The sequence below is a fragment of the Populus nigra genome, chromosome 14 (assembly GCF_951802175.1).
Source record: "Populus nigra chromosome 14, ddPopNigr1.1, whole genome shotgun sequence".
Lineage (NCBI taxonomy): Eukaryota > Viridiplantae > Streptophyta > Magnoliopsida > Malpighiales > Salicaceae > Populus > Populus nigra.
The window spans coordinates 3497943-3517378 of record NC_084865.1 but is presented as its reverse complement, the minus strand read 5'-3'; the positions used below and the strand labels follow the sequence as shown (position 1 = coordinate 3517378).

The following is a 19436-nucleotide window of genomic DNA, read 5'->3' as shown; positions in this document are numbered from 1 at the left end:
TAGATTAAATTAAAAAAGGATCGTGAACTTGCAGCAGGTTTTTGTTTCTTCTGACCAGTTTTCGATGTTGTTACTAAAATAAATGCAAGGGTATCTCACGATTTCCAATTATGTTTGAGGGCTACAAGAATTGTCCCACAATAAATAAATCTGGCCACCATGTAGGAGCAAAAATCTAGCAGCCAAACTAATTCTTAAACTGTTGTCTAAACCTAGACATGCAGGCAGACCTTTCTAAGTTCTTAATGCTGTCAGCTTCATTTAGCAGTTACACTGTTTTATATGGAAAATGTAAGGCCCCAGCATGAATCATCAAGAAAACGAACCCCGCACAAGAAAAAGCCACAAGACTGGGCCATGAAGACTAGGCATTTTTCTTTGTTCTGTATCATGGTTTCTCCAAGGGTTTAGAGCTTCTCTAATTGCCTGAGCTTCAGGGGAGCTCTCCCAGGCTCGCCTCTCTGAACTCCAGAACAGTTACCTTATCATCTGCAAGAGAATACATAATGAATCACCTGATAGAATGTGGTAAGTGGCATAGTGAAGCAGAAGAATCCAATTATATGACACCAAACAGCATTGACAGGCAGTGATGGTAATGGCACAGAAACGGTTACATAGAGCTGAAATATTGTTCAAATTGAACAGAGTATTCATCAAAATGTATGCATCAATCAGCTCATCATCTGTACAATACACATGCACCTTTGCTATAAAAATGGATAAATTTTGGAAATTTTAAACTCGAAATACACTTGATCTCCACATGTTCCCACTATCCCATTAAACCTAACTCACTTCACCGTCAATTTTCAATGATCTCAGGAACCCATGGCGGAGCACTGCCTCCAAGAGTCAAAAAGTAAGATACACTCTCCACTTCTTTCCCTCTCAGAATCAGTATTTGGCTTCAATCATAGGTGTACATTGACACTTGTGGTCAGACTGGTGCAAGGCAAATGTTTCCATAACATGCAAAACAAAGTCATTGAACAAAGCACAAGTCAAGTGAAGCTTCCACAACAAAAAAATTACACTTCTTGAACGTTAGAAAAAACAAAGTATCCCACAACTAGAGAGCTAAAATCCATCAAATTAGAAATATAAAAGTGGAGCAAAAAGTGAGTTGAAAAATAATGGTGACTGCAAGAATCCAATACATATGAGCACAAACAGCAAGCCTGTGCCATTTAACACTACAGTTCAAAATCACCAAAGTTCAAGTTGAAAAAATTAGAAATATAAAAGTGGGGCATAAAAAGAACAAAAAGGGTAAATAAAATAAACATTAAAGGAATCAAAGGATGGTCCTCACACAGAAGCCAGTCTTGATCATGAACAATTCCATAGAAGCTCCAATCAAAGCACCACCAGGCTGATATTTTCACATACCAATCTAGAAACTTCATTTCCACTGCAATTTTATTTAACCAGTTTAGCAGTCAAAAAATAAAAAAGCAATTAATAAAAATGAATTTGGGATGAGTTCAGAGTGAGACTTCTTCAGTGAGTTTTTAGATACCGTGTGATTGCTTTTATTTTGCATAAAAGTGAGCTTTTAGAATTTAATAAAATGTCTGATTTTTCTCCATTACTCTGATATAACCATTAGGAACCTAGATATATGATTTTTAACTCCAGGGATTAAACTATCACTTTTCAAACTCGAGGTCAAAGTGAACTTTGTTCATCGTTTTCAATTCTCACCAGCAACTTTGCATGCGCAGTGTGCTATGCTGCCATAGCCAAAACCATTTCTTTTCTTCTATGTATGGTTTTCAGACTTGGTCCGGGTTCTGGATTTTGATCGGGTCATTGAGTTATTCAGGTCATTATTTTTTAAATCAAATGATGATTTAGTAAAACAAACAAAAGTCAATGGGTTGCAACCGAGTTTTTGAACTGATTTTGCCGCGTCAACCTGGTTTTTCCTTTCTCTATTTTTTTCCAACCCAGCTCGGTTCCAGCCTCGGGTCTGCCAGGTTCCGGGTCGACCCGCCAGACCAGGCTGAGTTTCAAAATTATGCTTCTATGTTAGTCATTTCTTGATGAAATTTTCATATTTTTGTGTCAAATCATCTCTTAAGTGCAGTTAGTTTTTGTATTTTAAAAATATTTAAAATAAATTATTTTATTTTTTATTTTAATTTTTTTATGCTTTCACATCATTTTGATGTGTTGATGTTAAAAATAATTTTTTAAAAGTAAAAAAATATTATTTTAATATATTTTTAAACAAAAAATATTTCAAAAAACAATAATTATTACACTTCTAAAAACCCCTAAAAATTAATACTTCAATCATTTTAACAAAAGTTTATTGAAACCCCCATTAATTTCCACATTTCAAATCAATATTTTCAATCAATTTCATAAATCTTAACCAAAATAACTCTCCAAACCCTGAGAGATGTAGTTCAATTGGTCAGATCTTGAGTTTACTCTCTAGAGATTACCAGTTTAAGTCTTACAAATATTAGACTACTGAAGTTTTACATAATCATTAATTTTAGAGTATATAGAATTAGTTGAGTTATACACAAGCTCTCACACAGACAATCTTAGTAATAATAATTAAAAAAATCAACTCTCTAATGCCCATGAATCAAACTTATTATTTTCCATACTAACTTCAAAGAAAAACCCATTTATCATTAGCCTCAAACATCCCACGTAAATCAAAATCAACTTTTTTTCACTTTTATGCTCATTGTCTCATGGAAAGAAAGAAAGAAAGAAAATATTTCCGGTAAGTATTTATACGACAGAGACATGAACTCAAAAGAAACCTCAAAAATCCAAGAAATGAGGAAACTTGCCATTACTGGCCTTTCTTAACTAATTTCTAGCAGCAAAATCAATGCAAAAAAACAAGTTAATCCAAAATGGAGCCAAGGAAGTCGGGGCAAAGTTAGGAGTTGGGATAGAGATAGTGTTCCTTCCTCAACATTCTGAATATAAGTCCACTTCTACCAAGGACGGACTTGTCTTTTAAAGAAAAAGTGAAGTGCCCCTATCCAGAGTTCCAGACAGATACTGCCACGTAAGCTAGAAACTAGATTCAACCACACAAAACTGAAACGACTAGTCATCTTCTGTTTTCACTTGTCTTTCGGTTTTGATTCGGGGCGGTGGTGATGATGATTACGAGTTAAAAAGCTTACCACTTTGATTGCATTTGCAAGGATTTCCTTCTTAGGTTCCTTTAATTTTGCCTTGTTTATCTGTTTTTGATGTTTAAAGGACTTGCCTTTTTGTGGGTTTGTTAGTTTTTTGTGTGTCTTTCTGTGTGTTTGGCAAAAGAAACGAGCTTTGAAGATGGCTTCTGTTAATCTCTACAGTTCCTCCTTGTCCTCATCTCGTTTACAGTGAGTAACCACTCTCTCTTATGTTCTTTTTATGTTACGAAATTTATAGGTGAGAAATTCATCTTTTATATTTCATGTGAAGGAAAACTCGAACAATTTGTACAATGTGACTGATGAATTTGAAGATTTTAATGCTAATTGTGAAAGTTTTGCATTTTTTGAGGTGATTTGTGGAGTTGTTTTTGTCTAATCAATATTCATGTGTGACTAAATCACTTGCTTCGTTTCTCTTTGGACACCAGAGGTCGCTACACTGGTCTGCATTGTGTGTGTCCATTCATGGGAAGAGGGCACCTTACCTATCTGGGATATGGTAACCTTGGTAAAAAAGTGTGCTTTAGTTTCAAACGTGATGGTAGAGGTAGGGCTAGAGCCTCTTTGATATCTGGAGAGGGTGATGTGCTATCTTATCCCAATGATAATGTAGTTTCGGGCCAGGATAAGTTTGTGAATCAATCACCTGCGATTGAGTTACAACCTGATGCTACAGGTTTTGGAACATTATCAGCGGAAATAACTCCCACCTCTGGTGGTTTCTTTGCTGATAATGATGAATATGATCTTGATCGTCCTACAGAAGGATTTGCTTCGATCCCAGAGGCCATTGAGGATATTCGTCAAGGAAAGGTTCATCCTCTTGATTTATTATTTAATTTTTGGGGTCTAGCTAGTATGCTAAGGTCTTACATCATTACTTCAAAGGCTTTATGTTACTAATGTGTGATGATTCTTTGCAGTTAGTAATTGTTGTTGATGATGAAGACAGAGAAAATGAGGGGGACTTTATATTGGCAGCGTCAAAGGCAACACCAGAAGCTATGGCATTTATTGTCAAGCATGGGACTGGTATAGTGTGTGTGAGCATGAAAGCAGAAGATTTAGATAGGTTGGAGCTTCCGTTAATGGTAGCTCATAAGGAAAATGAGGAAAAACTGTGCACTGCATTCACTGTATCGGTGGTACGTAACTAACTTTTCTATTTATATTATCTAATGGATATGGTCTGCCTGTTTTCATATGAAACAGCTAGATCTTTTCAAGAAACCTTTATCTTAGTTTGATTTTAAAGTGCAGCTGTAAAGTGTTTCTGCTTTGTAATTAACATATTTGATGGCACATCACTCTATTTCCTCTTTGTTTCCCCTTAATGTTTAAGTACATAACTAGTTCATTGTCTCTCTTCATTTTTATCACCTATGATGTATAGATTGATTTCAATTTTAGAATCATAGGTGTGTGTCCTGTGGCTTGCTTTCTCCCTTGACATAGATAAACCTTGAAGTCCTAGGAATTATCTATAGGTTTAAGTGCTTTCCACCATGTAACATGTTTTGATGAGCACTTTGGCAGCAATTGTCATGGTAATCAATGCCCATGGGCTTTCCTGGTCATGTTATATTTCTTGCAAATGTCTTCTTGGATTTTCAGCTGTTGATTGTGCAAAGTGATTTAAGATTTCTTTTGAAGGGTACTATGTAAATGAACACAATGCGGTTAGGTATTGGAGTGGTGGTAATGTGTAGATTTCTTTCCCTCTGGTAGGAATAAATTACTTGTGATGATTAAAGTTCAGTTGTAAGCGTTTGATGTATAGTTAATTGAAAGTTTTCTTTAGCATTTTGTAGGTTAGAGTTCTTTAGAATTGGATGTGGTGGGTAGTATCGCGTATGAGTAATACCAAAGACTAAAGAAGAATTAGAGTGGTACATACAAGCTGAAAAGGAAATCTTAGTGGGATGATATATATGTGGCCGCTGAGTTGGGGAGGAAGTAGGAAATGGATAAGATTGCATATGTGTGTGGTAGATTGTCCTTATATTAAGGCAAAGGTAATGGTGGTAATAATTCTCCCTTGATAGGAAATGCTAGATGACTGGTGTATTACTACAGGGTAAATGTTGGTGTGATACTTCTTGATTGTCAGTCTGTTTCATGGAAAGAACTTGGTAAATTGTGTGTTGAAAGAGATAGACAGTTAGAATTAGTAAGAAGACTTGGGTTTTGGGGAGTGGTGGATTTATTGTGAGAGTTTAGTCGCTATCGACCAAAAGTGTGATATCGACTGATTAATTTACAAATTATGTTATGGAATGGTGAAGAAATGTGATCATGTGACCAAGAGAAAACATGGGATATTTTTAGGCTAAGAAAGGTCAAGCAGATGGCATACATGAATAAATTAATTTATGGATAATGTAATAATTCATAATTAATCCCATAAATGAAGAAATTGATCATGTATATCATGACTAGCTCCAACTAAGCATACTCTAATTGTTTCCTTACTTTGAGCTATTGTTTCCCAATTCATAAAAAAAATTAAATAATAAAATGAGCTTAGCATGACTATTGCATGATAATAATACAAATGATCAAGATAAAATAATTGGGATTGGAAATGACAATTCATTACAGTTCAATAAATAAATGCATGACCAGATAAATAATAAAAGGCATGGGGGACAACTGATGTAGAAAAAAAAGGCATATACAGTAGCATAAACTCATGCTTCTTTTTTTCTCTTCACCAGCTATACTTGTTCAGCTTAGTCTTGATGGAACTTTGACTTAGAATATAAGTTTATATTCGGCAAAGAAAGTGGAGGGTCATGGATGAGCAAATGGCTTGACTTTGTAGGGGTTATGGGATGGCTATATTGTATTTAGAGGAGAAATTTCCTCTCTGAGCCCTATTTTGTGTTATCGGTTTTTTCATTGAACAAGAAATCTTTTTTCTTTGAGAATAAGTGTTGGCGGTTTTCATATGTAATAAGTCATTAACATTTAGCAGGGGAAACATTAACTACCTATGGACTTTTGATAGAGAATAATCTTGAAGACAACTTCCCCTTCTCCCTTCTTTCTATTTTCCTGTTTTTCATTTGTAGCCACGTACTTTACAGGTGATGGAAATGTGTGAAGTTAAATAGCAGGCTGTATATTTTGATTTATGTTAATTAACAGTATCCACAGTGGTACTTTCCTTTGTATGTGGCCAACATTTCTGAGATTTTACCTGATTGCTAATTTTTATAGGAGAAATGTATGTAGTATTGGTAAGAAACTTGAAGAAGTTGTTTAGTGCCCATAACTATTGCTATATGATAGTTGGTTGGTTATATATTCTTAACCTCGTTGTAGGTTAAAGTCAATATTCTTAATCATTTTTTGACAAAAGAAGTCAGTGCAATTTTTATTTCAATAGTCAAAAGGTTTTATTTGCTAAATGTGCACCATTGCAACTATTGAGCAGTAGCTTTGTGTGAGTACGGTGTAGTGGGTAGTGGGAGTTGAAACATTTTGATTATGGTGGGGTCATAGTTGTAAATTACCTGCAATGCTTATTTACTGGAATCATCCTCTTCAAACTAAACACTTTGCATAAATATCAAATGAAGAAAAAGCTACTGGGCTAACAAGGTCAACTGGTGAAGGAGAAAAACCTAAGTAAGAGACAAATAAGGTAGGGTCTGCATAAGATACCCTTTTTTGTCTGTGGGTAGGCTTACCACATCTTCCCCCAAATATTGAATTTTTCAATTGAAGTTTCTATATTTACAAGCTATCTGCATTCTGTGCTTTAAAATCTTCTGCGGTGAAGCAGTTTCGCTGAAGTTACAGCTTTTAGTAGCCTGAAAATTTTGCCATCACGTTGCTTGTGCCACTAGCTTTTTACTTTTCTTTATTTGCTGTGGCATTCAACTTTTAGGGAACATCTAAGTCATCAATGTGGTGTTCCAGCTCTCTTATATGATGCTAAGATAGTTTATCATCCAAGCTATCAGGCTCAATCAATTGAGTAACCTTGGCTATACCTGCTAATTGCTTTCTCTGTAACTAGCATAATCTTTGTTATATCAATTAATATTTAGCTTCTGCTACCAGTTTCAACTTAATGTCAAACATTGTATGTTCTTTAATTCTAGGATGCAAAATGTGGCACAACAACAGGTGTCTCAGCTCGTGATAGGGCAATAACTGTACTGGCTCTTGCCTCCAAAGATTCAATACCTGAAGATTTCAATCGCCCAGGCCATATTTTCCCACTCAAGTACAGGGAGGGTGGTGTTCTAAAAAGAGCTGGACACACAGAAGCCTCAGTTGATCTTACAATGCTGGCCGGGTTGGAGCCTGTTGCTGTTTTATGCGAAATAGTGGATGATGATGGCTCTATGGCAAGATTACCAAGGCTTCGTCAATTTGCACAAGCAGAAAACTTAAAAATCATTTCAATTGCTGATCTAATCAGGTTTGTCTCCACAAAGTTGATAATTCTTTTACGTCTTCTATTAGTTGTCAATTTTTGCTCCACTTTACTAAAAATCAGTGAATAGCATTGATGGTGCCGTGTTCTCTACATCTGAACTTTGTGAATCCATATTTCAGAACAATCACCCTCTCTCTCCAGAGGTTCAAATAAGTACTTTTTACTTGTTCTATTTGTTATCAACCTTTCCTCCACATAACTAAATATCAGTTACTAGCATTGATGGTGCATTTGCCTCAATATGTGAACTTTGTGAATTTATATATCTTCAGAACAACCAACCTCCTTCCAAAACTGTTGTAATTTGTTCCATATGGTAATTGATCTTGGGCATGACATAGTTCTGCAGAGCCCTGTCATTAAGAAAGCAGCAATTCTTCTGATGATATTTATATTTTTAATTGACAGATATAGGAGGAAAAGGGATAGATTGGTGGAGCTGGCTGCTGCTGCTCCAATACCCACAATGTGGGGGCCATTCAAAGCCTACTGTTATAGGTCATTGCTGGATGGGATCGAGCATATTGCAATGGTTAAAGTAAGTTATTTCATCAAAATTAACAGTCACCTATGAATCTCTCTTCTTTACATTTTGTGCATCACTAATATCAAATTGTCTGTTAGTGATTCAATGGTATTGTTCCAATAGCAGTAGTAATTTTATAGTATGCAATTTTCATCATATCAACTGACTCAACTTTGTAGATCTCTTCAAGTGTTCTTACACAGTTGTCAACTAAAATTCAATTGTCACAGGAGGATTAGAAATGCTTTTTATCCTTTGTGGGGGTGGGGAGGGAATAGGCAGGTAGTTATCTTTTATACTGTCTGATATATTTGTTTTATATACGTTGTTGTTGACTTGGACTGTATTTCATGCAATGCTTCATCTTAACTCAACCAAACTTCAGCCTCTAAGAAGTATGCAGCATGTCCACTGTATAGAGGGCATGGTTAATGAAATTATTTAGTGTTCCTGTTGATGAATATCTCCTTTCAATTTGAAATCAAATTTCTTGCTGATGGAATATCCAAAAAATAAAGAGCCTATTTTCAAATTGTAACTGCATGATATTAGATTATTATCTTTGGCTGTTCACACCAATATCGTTTGTTCCCTTTAGAGGTGAAAGCTTGCAAGAAATTGATGTCACCTTTCTTGTCATCATATTGAAGTAAAACTATCTACTGTTTGACAAACGATTGACGAACAATGTTTAGTTTCTTCAATATTTTTCGCTCTTTTGGTGGAGGTGGAGAATATCCCAGTACCACGAGTAATAATGACATGCTGATATGCACAGGGTGAAATTGGGGATGGGAAAGATATTCTTGTGCGGGTACATTCTGAGTGCCTCACTGGTGACATTTTTGGATCAGCTAGATGTGATTGTGGGAAGCAGCTAGCGCTTGCAATGAAGCAAATTGAGGCAGCTGGCAGGGGTGTTCTGGTGTATCTTCGTGGACATGAAGGTAGAGGAATTGGCTTGGGTCACAAGCTCCGTGCTTACAACCTACAAGATGATGGACGAGACACAGTTGAAGCCAATGAGGAGCTTGGTTTACCTGTTGATTCTCGAGAATATGGCATTGGTGCACAAGTACTAATTTTTTTTTAATACTTTGATAATTTATTCTGATTTCCTCTGCTATGTCTAGTCCTAGCCTTGTTTATCTCTTTTCTCAACCACATAGTTAAACAAAATATAGGGCACACAAGCCTCTAAGATTCAAGAATTGTGATTTTTTTCATAGGTGATTTGACTGGAAAATTGCCCTTTCTCATTCTAATTCTAATTTAGTGGACATTGTTAGCTTCTGAGTTATTCTCACCATATTATTTGGCTAGCTTTGATTGCCAGTCATTATTTATTGGATGATCAGAACAAAATCTTCATACCATGAATTGAATGACCTGAGTTTCTTTAATTGGTAATCCAGAAGATTAAGGAATTTTGCTAGTTAAGGGCATTTGAGATTTGTACTGCATTTGTGCGATTAGAAAGCTTCTTTACTCAAATTTCTCTCATGTATAAGATGATCTAGTTGAAACTAAATTGTGCACTTCTTATGAGAGTTCTGTTATTTTTAGCATTCCTTCCTCTATCTAACTTTCATGGCATTAATTCCTCATTTTAGGGAGCTGAAATGAGTGGTCTAATTTATTGCAGATACTAAGAGATCTGGGTGTTCATACAATGAAACTGATGACAAATAATCCAGCAAAATATGTTGGGCTCAAAGGCTATGGTTTGGCAGTTGCAGGCAGGGTCCCCCTGTTGACACCAATAACCATGGAGAACAAGAGATATCTGGAAACTAAGCGAGAAAAAATGGGGCATGTATATGGTTCGGATATTAATGGCCATGTAAATGGTCCTATCAGCAAAAACAACAATTCAACCAGTGGCAGCCCATCTGATGGTGCATCCAAGGCATGAGTGCTTCCTTCAGGTCTGTTCAAGGGAGCAGAGCGAAATAAACCGTAAGATCCAAAATCTTTTTCTCATGAAAGACCATTCTTTGCTGCCCTTGCATTATTTACCTGTATTCCGTTGTTTTAGAATGTAAATAATTCTCGAATAATTTTTTTTCCTTGTGGTGAAGTAAGAGGATGCAGTTTTATTTCATATTATTGTAATAAACACAGAATCAAGTTCCATTTGAGGCTCTATCTACCTTGAACTGTTCAACGAGAAATTATATAAAATAAAATTTTCACGAAGAACAAATGGCCTCATTTGCAATGGATTGCTCAAGCATGGACTTCAACCTGAATCAGTTTTAGTATGATTGCTCAAGAACTACAGGTCTATTCATTCATAAACTTAAAGGGCATCGACCCCACATGCCTAGAAATGGTCAAACTGAATTCTGATATATGCAATTAATTGGCATTTCATGGTGGGAACAGGGAAAGCTGTTTTTAGTTTGAGTCGCAGCGCTCATATCTTATAAGAAGAGAAAAGGCTTGGTCTGCTCTTGCTAAAGAAGGATGTGGTGTGGGCTCTGATTGGATGCAAAAGGAAAGGAAAGGAATTAAAGGTAAATGCAATGGCTTCTTTTGAAGAGAAGAAAAGAAACATGGAAAAGAATCAGCCACTACCGCTTGGCGCAAAGGTCAAGACACTTGCATACCATAGGCTGTTTCTTTGAGCACCAACGTTTTTCTTGTAAGAAAATAAAACCTTCAATTTAGAAGATTTTGCTGTTTGTTTTTTCATTTTATTTTTTTTTAAATTAATATTTTATTTTAAAAATTATTTTTTTAGTATATCCAAAATGTGTTGAAATAAATAATTAATTTAAAAAAATAAAAAATTATTTTGATATATTTTTTTAAAAATATATTTTAAAAAGTAATCCTTACAATTAAAGGATATCTAGTGATTTTGCCCTAATTTCCATCCCAAACAATATAACTATTTGAATTTGCCCCTTTTCTTAAGATTTCATTGAGATATTAATAGAAAAGCAGTTTCTCTTGTAGTAAAATGTTTTTCGAAGTCGCTAGAGAAGAAGGTAGGAATCAAGAGGTTTTTTATGGGTACTTTTATCGAACTCTCAATGTGTCAACGAACTAATAAAAAGGACATATTCATGTCGCACGTCAAAAATCTCGGCGCGGCGTCGGCTGGCGATTTTTTGTTATATTGATTTGATTGTTTTGCTTGATTGGTTCGTTGGAGTCGCCACCTAGTAATTTATTGAGGGCTACTAGGAAACCTGATGTACTGGTCTTGTCAGAGATTCACGGGAAAGGGACTGGTTGTGGTTAGGAAAGGTATTAGCACCCCTAACGCACCCTACCTGAGGTAAGCTGCTTCGTGGACTTGATGTGTTTTTTTTAAAATAAAATTTTAGCCCAATTCTAAGGCTTTGATAAATCAGTTATTGGTTCCCAAAACATATGTAGATACATGTTCTACATTTTTATGGGAAATACAACATGATTTTTATCTGTCCTTTAGATATTTGTGCATATAAATTAAAATATTAAATTCATTTTTTTTTATTCAATAACATACATAAAAAAAATACACAAACACACACAATCTCTTTTTCTATCATTGTTCTCTTTCTTTTCTTTTCTTTTGTTACATCCAAATTCACTAACATACAAATAAAAATTCAAACTAAACAAATATTACATTAATCAATTTGAAAATTACAAAATAAACCCTCAAAAACATCCTAAGGCTTCTGGAACAGTGCACGGGAACAGTGCTGGAGAATTCTGGGCATCTTCTGTGTCCATGAACAGTGGTGGCGCGTCTTCCCACGCGCCACCGTCACTGGCGGCGCGTGGGCTCACGCGCCGCCGCTGGAAGCTCAAACGAACAGGGGATCGGCAATGTCCTCTTCCCCTCCGTCTTCCCACGCCAGCGGTGGAGTCCCCGTCACCTGCAAAAAACCAAAAAAACACACTCAAGGCAGTCGGTTCAAATTTTTCTTTCCTCTCCAGATCTGAATACCCTCTGTTTTATTTCTTCCTTTTAGTTTGTTTCCCTCTGCTGGTCGCAGATCCGGCCGGTGGTGCTGTCATCCGTGGCAGCTGAAGCTGCCCTTGAGATGGGGAAGGCTGTCTGGTTGGCGGGTTTTGTGCTGATGGGGAGGAGATCGCCGGGTCTGTGCAGTGAGCGGCTGGAGGAGCAGAGGAGGAAGGAGCGGCGTTGCTGTGATGGGAAGGAGACCTCGCTGCTGGACCTGTTTCAGGTGGCTGGTGGATCTGTTTCTTCGGGCATGGAGATCGGCTGTTGCTGCTGGCCTCTGTCGGGTGGAGTTGGAGACCGTGAGAAGGAAATGGGGAAGACGGACGTTTGAAAGTGGAAGGGAGGCTTGCGGCCGGCCTTTTGGAACAGGGGAAGGGAGGCTTGCGGCCGCCCCTGTTCTCTCTGTTTTTTTTTTTGCTAACTGGAAAGGGGGGGGGGCGGCCGGTTCTGTTTTGAGAAGGGAGAGTGAGGGGCTGTTGAGAGATAACCGGCTGAGGGAAAGGGAAGGTCTTAGCTGGTCCGTGAGTCTGGTGAGGGGGAGAGTGGCTGAAATCACCAGGGGGGAGCCGGCGGCTTCAAGAAGATCAAAGGAAGTAGCGGGGCTCTCCGCTTTTCAGCCAAAATCAAGGGGGGCGGCGGCTTCCCTGTACAGGAGATAGGTTTAGGGAAAATTTTAGGGTTTTTTGTGGTTTGTGTTGCCTCCCCCTTAATTGCAAAATTGCCCCCCTTGAAAATTCAGTTTTAGCATGGTATTTATAGGAAAAGTTTTGCTAGGTTTTCAAATTAGTCCCTCAACTTTTCCTTTCCTTCTCTTTTCCTCTTTTTTTTTTGTAAATTTTGATTTTTCTTATTTTTTTGTATTTTTGAAAGCGAGCAAATATCAACGTCGACTCAATGAGGAAAATCAATGATTTTAAAATTAAAGCGTTAAAAATTGAACGCGTTCGAAAGACCTTTGAAAATTTAAATTCTTTTTAGACGACGCTGCCAATGCTAAAAACGATGCAAATGTATTAAAAATGTATTTTTTTTGGGTTTTCAATGCTTTTCACTATTTTTGGATTTTTTCTAAAAAATTATTAAAACATGGGTCAAAAATTGGGTAGCAACAGATGCCCCCTCTTTACAATGCTTACGAAGCAAAACTCCTCAATGTTTCGCATAGTAAGCTTTGTAAAGAAAAACTCTAAATGTTTCTTCTTTTTTTTTTTTTTCTTTCTTCCTCTTCTTTCTTTCTTTCTTTCTCTCTCTTTTTTTTTTTTTCGTTAACCTGAGATCCCATCTGGCGACCTCCTTGAACCAAAACCAAAATCTGCGTGGTTGGGCTAACCTGAGATCCCGTCCGGCGATCCCCTTTAACCAGAACCAACATGAGATCCCATCTGGCGACCTCATTAAATCAAAACTATCATGAGATCCCATCTGGCGACCTCATTAAACCAAAACTAAAAAAATATGTGTAGCTCGGTCAACCTGAAATCCCATCTGGCGATTCCCTTTAACCAAAGCTACATGAGATCCCATCTGGCGACCTCATTGAAGTGGAACTAAAAACTGTGTGGTAGCTCGGTCAACCTGAAATCCCATCTGGCGATTCCCTTTAACCAAAGCTACATGAGATCCCATCTGGCGACCTCATTCAATCAAAACTAAAACTGTGCAAAAAGTGGTCTCATTGTAATGGGTGACCTACCCAGGGGGAAGAATGGCCTCATTATAATGGGTGACCTACCCAGGTAAAAAAATGATGGTCTCATTGTATGGGTGACGAACCCAAGAAAAATGATGGTCTCATTGTATGGGTGACGAACCCAAGAAAAATGATGGTCTCATTGTATGGGTGACGAACCCAAGAAAAATGATGGTCTCATTGTATGGGTGACGAACCCAAGAAAAATGATGGTCTCATTGTATGGGTGACTAACCCAAGAAAAATGATGGTCTCATTGTATGGGTGACGAACCCAAGAAAAATGATGGTCTCATTGTATGGGTGACTAACCCAAGAAAAATGATGGTCTCATTGTATGGGTGACGAACCCAAGAAAAATAATGGTCTCATTGTATGGGTGACGAACCCAAGAAAAATAATGGTCTCATTGTATGGGTGACGAACCCAAGTGGAGGATGTGATGTGACAAGTGTGAAAAATGGGACTTACCTGGCGAAGTCCTGAAGGGATGATAGAAGAAGGGCCAGAAAACTTGGTGCTTCTTGATAATTCTTGATCGCAGGGTTTGAAAACTCGATGTTTCCTGATTGCAAGGTTGATCTTTTCATTTCTTTGAGATTTTCCTAACAGTAAGGCTTATCTCATCTTCTTCCCATTCCAAGGTCACAACCATGATTCTCTGTTATTATCAGCTCAATGATTCTCCCTCTTTTTTTTTTTCTCTCTGTTTTTTTTTTTTTGGTCCCCAATCTTGCTAAACTACATTGAGTATTTTTCCTGCAACAAAAATAAAAAATATGTACAATGTTTTGAGGTTAGATGACATGCATGCATCCTTACCTGATTTGAAATATAGGTCCCCCCCTTTGATGATCCATCGTCATAGGGTGCCTTTGTTTGCTAATCAAAGCCTTCTTTGCTTTCCCATGTACTGGCTCATTCGTGTACTAGCCATCCACTCAGTTGTAAGTGCAGTGCCCATCCTGGGCTGTCTTCGACGGTTACTGCTCTTGTTGTTTATCAAGCTTAACTCTGCCCCAAGTGCGGTGTTGCTTGATTCATCATGAAAAGCTTAACCGATCATTCATCTTCTGTATTATCCGGAGAATTGTTCTCTCATTGATTGTGCAAATCGTGCCAACACCATCATGATTGTCAATCAGTCACTAACTTGCCCCCAGTTGAAACAATACTCTTCAAGTATATGTTATCATCAGTCTTCATGGAACTGTCAGGTCATCTAAACATGGATCTCATACCTCGCAGTAAAAGGCTCATCGTTGTAAGCTCAATGTTTCTTCTCCATGGATTCCTCTCAGCTTGTCAAATCAGATCATGAAAGGAAATGTGTTGGCATCATCAATGATGTTCATCACCCATATTCATGCGGTGAAGTGCACATTTGAGCTTCAAAACAAATGGTCCCACGGTCAGTCTTGGTGGGTTCATCTTTCTGACATCCATTCAAATGCAACTGTACGATAACCATGTTTCAAAGGATGACAATATGAGATTGTCCTTCAAGTGCAACATTGTTCCACAGTCAGTCTTGGTGGTGTGCATATGTTAGATGTTCATTCAAATGCACTCACATGATAACATCAATGGCTGCTGAAGTTCACTAAATCACCGACTGTCTTTGAACAACATTGCCCCCAATAATGATCTGAATGCTTGTTCTACTGATTAGCTTTCTTTAAACACCATTATCCTCAGTGCATTGATTCATCATTTGCTCATCTTTAATTGCCCCCAGCTGATCTGAATGCCTTTTGTTTTCCTTCTCAGGGTCCAGTGTATTGCCCCCAGGTGGTCAACTTCTCAAGGAGTGTCGAGAAATGTTGATGTCATTCTTGTCAAGGATTTTGCAAATTCGGTCGATGTTCTTGTTGTTTGACAATCTTTCTTGTTCTGGAATCAACTCTCACACTTCAAAGATCATGTCATATTCAAAGTCTAGTTTGTTGAAATGAAATCAGAGATGTCCTTTTTTGAAAAGACCTTTTGAAAATCAAGCTTTTTTTCAAAGATCCAACACACGTTATTCGAAATATACAGTCCTTTGATTGTCATGTATTTTGAAAACAGAAATTGACCCGTTGTAAGACTAAAATGTTTTTTTTTTTTTCATGGTTCTTTGTATCCATTTTAGACTCTGATTTCCGGTATATCTTTTGATGGTCTATGATGAGGTGACCTTCTGTGAATTTCAAGAAACAAAAGGCTCAAGTCAAAACTTGAGGATTCATCAAGAAAGATTGTTTTCTTTTTTTAGCACCAATTTTATTAGCATGCATAATAACAAGTAGCTTAATCCATGAAGCCACGACTCTTATGGAAAGGCTCTTCAAGTTTTGAGAGCGCCATTTATCAGTTCAAATTGCTTACTTGATCAAAAAGGGCTTTTAAAAGCACGTAATGCAGGCTATGGTTCATGGCTATGAAAGAAAGGAAATTCACAGGCTCAAAAGGTGTTTGAGGGTTTTAAAGACCTAGGATCAACATCCACTATTCATCAACTCCTTTTCTATTGTTGTCTTTGTGGAGAAAGTGACATATAACCTTGTTAATATCAAAGATCAGACTTCTCTTAACATAAGTCATAGTGCTAATCCAACTTTTCTTTGATGAATAATCAATCTAATCCTTTGGAAGACACTAAAGGCTTTATCCTAGACACACCAAAAGACATGAAACTTGATTTTTTGTGTTGACTTTTGACATTTGTTGTGTCTTTCTTCAATTGAAACCCCTTTTGCCCCTATTAGAATTGATAGGCATTCTCCTTCATTTTCACTTTTTTTGCTTTTACCTAACCTTCCTCAAAGTTTTCTTGGATGGCCCTCAATCTATGGCTTTTCTTGTCTTCCCTTTCTCAATCATTGGGCTTTTATTCTAAGCCTTTCTTTTATCATTGATTCTATCAGTGTCTTCATCCTTCCTAATAACATATCTCTCATTGCCCCCAGTGTGGGGTGTGATCCTAGTCAAGGTTTCTTTTTGAAAGAAAATATTTTATCAGGCTCAAAATGGGACTGCAAGGGATATAATCTTTAGAAAGTGAAGGGATAACAAAGATGGCCTTTTCTCATTTCAAGCAAGGTCGGTTAGAACCGATAAATTTTGACCTCGTCCAGTGTAATGATTTGGACTTGTAAGAATCATGATTCACGAGTCCATAACTATTGAATCCACTACATGTCATTATGCATACTGGTAAAACTAGCTATATGATGTGTGGTTTAGTTTCAGGAGGTATGAGTTCAAAATTGTTTGGTCACCTCATGTCATTTTCAAGCATCAAGTCATTTATGCAATCAAAACACTTTTAATGTTCATGATTAAACTTTGCATGTTGGAGTTTGATCAACATATTTTGTCAAAATACCCTTTGAAAGAAGCATCTCATGATTTCATAACAACAAAGAGACAATGAAAAGACATGTTTCGTTGAAGGGTGGGATGTGATCCCGAAACAAAATGCAGAATGGCAAAAATTCCATAACAACATGATTGACAGTTCAACGCCCTTCTTGGATCAACTATTCTGGCAATATCTGTGTTTCGCCGAGCAATTTCAATCTCTTGTCATTCTGAGAATGTTCTGTGACAATATAACCAACGACAAACCTCCTTCACAAACTCTACTTGTCTCTTACTTACCAACTTCTAGACTTGATTCTTGAAATTCTTGCCACTGTTCAATTGAAATGGTCGAGGATCCCACCATGACATCACATCTCTTGTCTGGATTATACCACCTAGAAAACGGTGGTTGCATGAGATTTGTCAGAGTCAGGCAAAAGTCTGAAATCTGGCATATGCTGGTAAATAAACTCAAATGGCAAAGGGAAATCAATCCTGACAAAAGTACTTGAGCAGTGGATGCTACAGTGAGACCTGGCTAAACCACATGAATAAGGTTGTCCGCCTTCAAAGTTATCTTCTTATTCATCTCTCTTCATTGTTCTGGAATTCATGGCAGAACCTTCAATCTTTCACTTCTTCATGGCTCGTTCAATTCTTTCAACAATCTTCACAACATCATGTCAATCTCCCCATGTTGTTGTGGTCGTTTGTGGATTGTTGGAAACCTTCCAACAGCTAGGTAATCTTGTCAGCGCATAGAATCATGCAGCGCTATCACTGTCAATGTGTGAAATGATGCATTGTTTTTATTGGAGAAGAAACTGACGAATTTGAAACTCCTTTGTCTCCTCTTCGATCCCTCACTGACGGTGCATCAAACAGACACCTGTAGAGGGAGCTCTGCTCTGTTGAAGTTTCAGTCTTCTTCATGTTTTTCAGTCTAGGCATGTCTCTTCTCTCTACTTTTGCATTTTAATACTGACACTGTAAGGAGGAAAATCATAGAGGATCTAAAACTACTATATTCATTCTTGAATTTCCCATTTGCAGATTCATAAACAGATTTCTGTAGAGGGAGCTCTGCCACGGTGAAGTTCTATATTTGCTCCTGTTTTCTAGCTCAAGTCTGGCTTTTCTGCCTACTACAGTGTTTCGATACTGAAACTGGTGGGGTAACTTTTCATATCGTTTGAAACTACTACATCCTCTCTTGGATTCCCCACTTGCAGAGCCACAAATAGGTTTTTGTGAAGAGAGCTCTGCCATGTCAAAGTTCGACGACTGCTCATGTTTTCAGACTAGGTCTGACTCTTCGGCCTACTCCAGTGTTTCAGTGCTAAAAATGATGAGACAAATTTTTATGGCGTGTGAAAGTATTGCATCCCCTCTTGCATGCCCCAATAGCAGATCTTCCAAACAAATCTCTACAAAGAGAGCTCTGCAACATAGAAGTTTGAGGTATGTTCATGTTTTTTCAGACCAGGTTTGGCTCTTCAACCTACCACAGTGTCTTTGTGCTAAAACTGATGAGAGATTTTTATAGCATATGCAACTAATAAATCCCCTCTTGCATTCCCAACTTGCAGAGCCATAAATGGATTTTTGTAGAGAGAGCTCTGCCACATTGAAGTTTGATGACTGCTAACATTTTCAGACCAGGTCTGACTCTTCTTCCTACTACAATGTTTTACTGGTGCCACTGGTGAGAGAAAGTTTCAAAGCATATGAAACTACTACACCCCCTCTTGCATTCCCCACTGGCTGATCCACAAACGAATCTCTACAGAGAGAGCTCTGCAATGTAAAAGTTCAGGGTCAAATCATGGTTTTTTTTTGTTTTTTTTTTTTGTTTTTTTTTTTTTACACCTTGTGCCGCTGAACTGGAATTGAGCTAATAGTTGGGGTAACGTCAAAGAAGGCTAACACACCATGCACAGAAGGCTAGCAGTTATTTGGTACCATTTAGCATATATGGAGGTGATGAACAATTAACAGGGCAACTGACCAAGAACAAAAGTTGTCATTAGTTGATGACTGAAGGCATTGCTGTGGTTATTCATGACTGAAAAGAGGAGGTGCAACTTCCATCGGATGTGGACAAACAATGTTCCCACAGAAGATCGTGCAAACATTCTCTTTCTATTTGATGCTCAACACTTGTTCAGGGAGATCTGAGCCTAGCTACTTCACCTTTGATGCTCTCAACTTTCTTTTGACTATGTGCCTCTCTCTGGCCCCTTTCTTCATTTCCCAGCATCTTTGTTCAAT

The 19436-nt window shown here is 37.5% G+C and overlaps 2 protein-coding genes across 2 annotated transcripts; one reads left to right on the top strand and one right to left on the bottom strand.

Annotated features, from left to right (window-relative positions):
- Positions 1 to 312: 312 nt before the first annotated feature.
- On the bottom strand, positions 313 to 2822 carry LOC133673308 (uncharacterized). Its single transcript, XM_062094047.1, is given in 5 exon segments — positions 313 to 465; positions 467 to 489; positions 1318 to 1372; positions 1374 to 1414; positions 2816 to 2822. Coding segments are annotated over 5 exon segments (279 nt in total).
- On the top strand, positions 2810 to 10265 carry LOC133673354 (bifunctional riboflavin biosynthesis protein RIBA 1, chloroplastic-like). The gene is made up of 7 exons (XM_062094097.1): positions 2810 to 3368; positions 3611 to 3995; positions 4106 to 4327; positions 7295 to 7617; positions 8044 to 8173; positions 8940 to 9236; positions 9807 to 10265. Exons 1-7 carry the CDS (start codon positions 3319 to 3321, stop codon positions 10074 to 10076), a joined length of 1677 nt encoding a protein of 558 aa, XP_061950081.1. The 5' UTR covers positions 2810 to 3318; the 3' UTR covers positions 10077 to 10265.
- The last annotated feature ends 9171 nt before the right edge of the window (positions 10266 to 19436 follow it).